We start from the raw sequence: 5,837 nt of genomic DNA, 5'->3' as shown, positions 1-5,837 counted from the left end.
CGTGAATATTTTGGTCTTTTTAGTAGCGGCAATTTTAAGCTTCTTGGCCAGAAATATACAGAAGTCATATATATATATATATATATATTAATACATAAAATTGAGAATGGAAATGAGAAATGTGTCAAAGAGACAACAACCCGACCATAGAACCGACAAAAGCAGAATAGAATATATATGTCAGCTCTTTCCTGTCAGAATAAAATGGTCCTATAATAGCATTTTATGATTAATAAAAATCGTGTATTACTAGTACCTGGATGCTGCATGATTTTTTATGTGATTGTCGGTTAAAGAGCTCACCAGAGCTCATGTTTTCTCTGTTATTATGTATATTTGTGCCGCCTCTTAAAAAACAATCACTTACTTACTTACTTTTTCATTAACCCCGTAATAAGAAGAGATCAATGACGTTGAGGGATTGCGGGATGTTTTTTTATATAGTTTCCGTTCTCGAACAATAGTCCATGCCAGTAAAAAAAAATAAACTGTGATCCTGTAAACATGCAATTTTTTTGTTTTGCCTTTTTTAAGACGCATTTGCTGTAATTAATGGATTAAAATTACTTAGATATACATTCCATATGGAGGTACTCCGACTTACAGGAGGATTATACACCGAAGAAGAACCCGAGCGCCATTTGTCGTCATAATGATCGTTAGCATAATACAACGCTGACATTTACCACTTCGACATTTTACACATCGACAATTCACGAATCGACAAATCACATGTTACAAGTTACAAAACATCAATATGCAAAAAGACAATTTACCAATAAAGATTTTTAAAATCTACAAGTTACAAACTGACAATTAACAAATGAAGAATGTTGAATTTTGATACAAAGATACAAGTTACAAATTTACAATTAACTAATATAGCATTATGAAATTGCACAGTTACCAGTAACAAACTGACAATTTACCGATTAAGAATGTTGAAACTTCAAATGTACAAGTTACAAATTGACAATTTACGAATTAAAGCATTATGAATTCAACAGTAACAAGTTACAAATTAACAATTTACGAATTAACAATTTAGAAATTACACAGTTACAAGTTACGAATTGACAAGTTACGAATTAAGAATTTTGACCCCGTTGGCTTTCCATACATAGCTTTGTGAATTTTCCCGTTTGCTGGTCGCCTGTCTTTGGAAGTGGGTATTATATTTAAGTATATCTCATGTTCTATAAAATGTATGGTTACATTAACAAAAAGAGCAATATTGTAAGCTATAATTGAAATCTTAAATATCTGAGAGTTGACAAGTACATGACCGAGTATAAACAAACTTGTCTAAATTTGTATAGTACAATGAGGAATCAGAAGACTGCATATGGGTCATTTCAATTACATCCTTAAAATTATCTGAGGGAGACCTGACAAAAAGGTTGTTTTTGTGTCCTTGACAACATCAAACTGATAGCTGTGTATCCTGAGTGACGTGTCATCCGGTATGATAATATGTATGTCAATTTACCTGTGTTATGTGCAATATCTTACGGAATCATTGTGTTTCAATAAAATAGTATTTAAAGAAATAATAATAGTTTCGAAATATTTAAGTCAGATTACAGTATGTTTCTATTTTACAGAATTTGGTAAAATTTTGCATACAACATTGACTGGTTGAACTATGACTAAAAATCGAACAGTTTTGGCATTTATATCTTTTATGATATGAATAGTAATGATTGATATAAATAAAAAGTGAACATTTGTTGAGAAAGCACATAAACTCGACGAAAATGTTCTTGACGTCATAATGTTGGCACATAGTGTTGGAATATCTTTTGAGCTACTTGTTTGTTTTGGACTAAAATGTTATCACCTTCTGTTGAAATCTCTATCTATTTACTTATTTGTTTTGAACTTGGCCATCCGTCTTATAATGTTGTCAATTAATGATGAAACCTCTATTGAGCTATTTGTTTGTTTTGAACTTGGAAATCCTTCTTAAAATGTTGTCACCTAATGATGATATGTCTATAGCGCTTTTTGACTCATTAACTTAATTTCATGAAGTTGTTTTTATAATTTGAGTGTGAATGATATTCAATAGTAATGTTACCACCTAATGTTGAAATCTCTAATGAGCTACTTGTTTGTTTTGAACTTGGCAATCCGTTAGCAACATCTTCAATCGTCTCCATGTATCATTTAAATCTTCTTCCTCTTTCGGCCATTGTACAACATACGCATAATTCCAAATGTACGAAAACTCATAGGGAATATCAGTTACTATAATATCTTTTGTTATTACAATAATTTTGTCTAGATTTTTTGTTACTTTTTCATATTTTGCTCTGTCAAGTTCAAACAAACAATCACGTGACGATTTAAACTCAGGAGTGATGAGGAAAATAATATACCTACTGTTTTTGATACATTTAGCCTCAGTATCCAACAGACTCTCACCAATTAGAAAATCTCGATCTTTTATACACATGGTCAGTCCCCATTCGTCCTCAAGTTTTGGTGCTAAGACATTTTTTATCCAAATAACTATCTTTCCCTCATAAGACATATATACGTCGTACTGGTATGCCTTTCGAACTTTTTGTTCAATAGTACGCCGAATTACTCCATAAAAAGATAAGGCAATCTTCCACCTCTTATTATACAACAGAAGCAGTAACGAGATTGTAATAAATGTAGATAACAATGTTGAAGCTAAGGTTAACCACATAGTACTCTTACAGTCAGCGAATATTTCGGAAAAAGAGTTGTAGGCAGTAAGTGTATCAGTAACGCTTCCATTTGATAATTGACATTTATAAGACCTAAAGTCCAGATCGACTTTTGTAGTATGGATCCACCGTATAAAGTCTAAATTGTCACAGTTGCACATAAATGCATTGCCGTCCAGGTACAAAGTCAGTCCATGGACTTTATGCATTTGATCTGCCCAATTTCTAATGAGTGAATTTATAGTCGTAAGGAGATTTTTTCTTACATCAAGTACCTTTATGTTTGTAAGCGTATTCAGTTGTTCTGGAATAGATTGGAGAAAATTGTCGGTTAAATAAAGGTTTGACAAATTTGGCATTGGTTTGAAAATATTGTCTGAAAAATGCCAAATGCTATTTTTAGATATATCCAGTGACTCGACTGATTGACATTTCTCAAAAAACCTGTTTCCGTATGTTTTAATTCCATCAGTTAGAGTAGCGTCTTTTAATACTAATTTTTTTAAGTTGGTCTCCTGAAAACGGTCCATTTCCCTCCACCCAAAACTGTACCTTGTTCCAGCAGAAATAAATGTCTCTAACCGTAGTTCAACAAAAAGCATGGTAACAGTTGTATTTGTATAAGATATATCTAAATAAGTAAGGTTATTGTTTTTCGGAACTATAAAAAGAAAGCGTAAAGTATTAACTATTGTAAAACTAATATCTAATTTTTCTAATGATGCTGGCAAAATTACGTGACTGCCGCCAGAACTTTTAAAATAAGAATCTGAGGTCATTGAATTTTCTATGAAGAAGTTGACGACATTATATGAATAATCCAAAGATTGCAATCGCAAAGCTTTGCTAAAAAAAGAGTTAATCTCTTCGTGATTGTTTATATGAGCTAGTAAAAGCCTGTTTCCTTTCAATGAAAGATGTTTTAGGCATTCTGGGTAATCAAAGGAAAATAAAGACCCATGTGTGTAATCAACAATTCCATTCTGTGATAAATCTAGATGTTCTATGCAAATGGATTTCAGGTTTTTCACTATATCGGATGTTATTGTCAGAGCATACGGGAGGTCGTCACTATCAATGATTAGGTCACTGACATGACCTAAGTTAATCGTGGTCATATTTCTATAACGGTATGGATGTAAAAGAAGTAAGGCACGCGTGAGGTGCATAAACGTTCCAAACAAATCTAGTACACGTAGATTTGGAAACGGATTCAAAGCATCATATTCTGTTTTCACAAAGTTTAATCGACAATTTCTGAGATAAAGCTCTTCTACCGACGATGAAAACTTCTGGAATGTTTCATTTGATATACGCACTAAATAACAAGATTGAAAGTATAATTTTCGAAGATTCTTCATTTGACTGAATCCGCTTCCAAATATTGGCACAGGCATCAAATCAATCCCTAAGAAAGTTAATTCTCTCAACACACCGAACGCATGATCAGGATAGTCGAATTCCTTATCATAATTCTCAGGTTGAGGCATATTACTCCTGATATCCAATTTTGATAAGTGTTGAATTGGAAGGAATAATTCCTCTGAATATGCATAAGATAAATTAAGCAGATTGTGAGACATGTCAAGCACAACAAGATTGTGTAATCCCTGGAAAGACTCCTGAGATAAATGTTTCAGCTGATTTTTTCTCACATTAAGTTCGTGTAGATGGGTATAGTTAATCAGCGAACTGTTTTCAATACTTCTCAAATGATTTGAAGATATATCTAAAACATTTATATCCGGCGGTAAATCTTGAGGAATAAACTGCAGTCCTCGGTTTTTACAATCAGCTATTTTAAGTCCACGTTTCCCATTAAATACATATTTGATATCACAGTCTGATGATCGAGAGATTACATCACACTGAATAACAATAGAAATAACTGAATAAATAATTATCCTCAACATTTTCTGGCATCGATATCAAAAACGATCACATGTTGTGAGATGGATATCAAAAACGTTCACATGGTTTTTAACATATGCTTTATAAGTCAACACCACTATATCTAGGACAAATGGAATTTTATCAGCTCAAATTGTTTTTAATATAAAGGACAAATTTATTAATACTTTTTATTTAAGATAATATATTGATTTTTAACATGAGTAGACTTAATGCATGTTTTTATCTTTTTTCTTTATCAAATGATTGATGTTTGAATTTTCTATACTGAAACAGTCGTGTACTTTACAATGAGCACAGGCTGATATTTTGTCCTGATTCTTAATTTTAAAGAAAATATATGAAATTCTAGACGCAAGAGAAAAAAAGTTAAATGAATTATCAATCTTTTATTGGTCATGAAACGAGTCAGAATATATAGTCCCATTATAAATTTTATGTAATAAATTTCTTACAAGTAATTCATCTCCCATTATAAATTTGATGTAATAAATTACTTACAAGTGATTTATCTCCCTTTAAAAATTACTTACAAGTGATTATCTCCCATTATAAATCTGATGTAAGAAATTACTTACAAGTGATTTATCTCCCTTTATAAATTTGATGTAATAAATAACTTACACGTGACTTTTATTTTTCTCTACACCGTGCCAATTCATTGTGTCTGTCTTTATACTTAATTTCAATTATATTTTGTTATTTTGGACAGTTATTCTAAGTTTAATATAGTCAATAACTAAGGTCCATCTTACAGTGTTGTTAAAACATTTTTTACGTTTGATGAAACGTACGAACGAACGCAAAGGGACCACGTATTACATTTCACCGATAAGCATTACGAGTATTTGCTTTATCTTGTAAAAAAGCATTCTTTTTTAAATCAAGGTCATCTTTAAAAAAATAGCATATTTCAAATAATTCACACTTTTTATATCATAAAATAAAGAAAATAGTTGCAAATACACATACGTCCGTTACGGTACTTACGTACTCTGAGCTTACGTAAACGAAGTTAGCACACATTTCCGCGTATTGTGTAAGCACGAATTTCACGATTAATATTCTAAAGGCAATTTTGGAGTAATTTAATCTAAATTTAACAACAAGATTCACATTTATTTGTTGATGTTGTATGTGTACACTATCAGCAAATTGTCAATTGGTTACCGATCCGAACAAATTATGGCACAGGCTTCATATCAATTCCTAAGAATGACAACTCAT

The 5,837-nt window shown here is 31.5% G+C and overlaps 1 protein-coding gene across 1 annotated transcript; it reads right to left on the bottom strand.

Annotated features, from left to right (window-relative positions):
- Positions 1-2,098: 2,098 nt before the first annotated feature.
- Positions 2,099-5,083, bottom strand: LOC139482558 (toll-like receptor 6). Its single transcript, XM_071266469.1, has 2 exons — positions 5,066-5,083; positions 2,099-4,567 (listed from the first exon to the last, which is right to left on the bottom strand). Exons 1-2 carry the CDS (start codon positions 5,081-5,083, stop codon positions 2,099-2,101), a joined length of 2,487 nt encoding a protein of 828 aa, XP_071122570.1.
- Positions 5,084-5,837: the final 754 nt, after the last annotated feature.

Source organism: Mytilus edulis, chromosome 7 (genome assembly GCF_963676685.1).
Source record: "Mytilus edulis chromosome 7, xbMytEdul2.2, whole genome shotgun sequence".
Lineage (NCBI taxonomy): Eukaryota > Metazoa > Mollusca > Bivalvia > Mytilida > Mytilidae > Mytilus > Mytilus edulis.
Note: the sequence above shows the minus strand (reverse complement) of the source record. Positions and strands in the feature narration are given on the sequence as shown.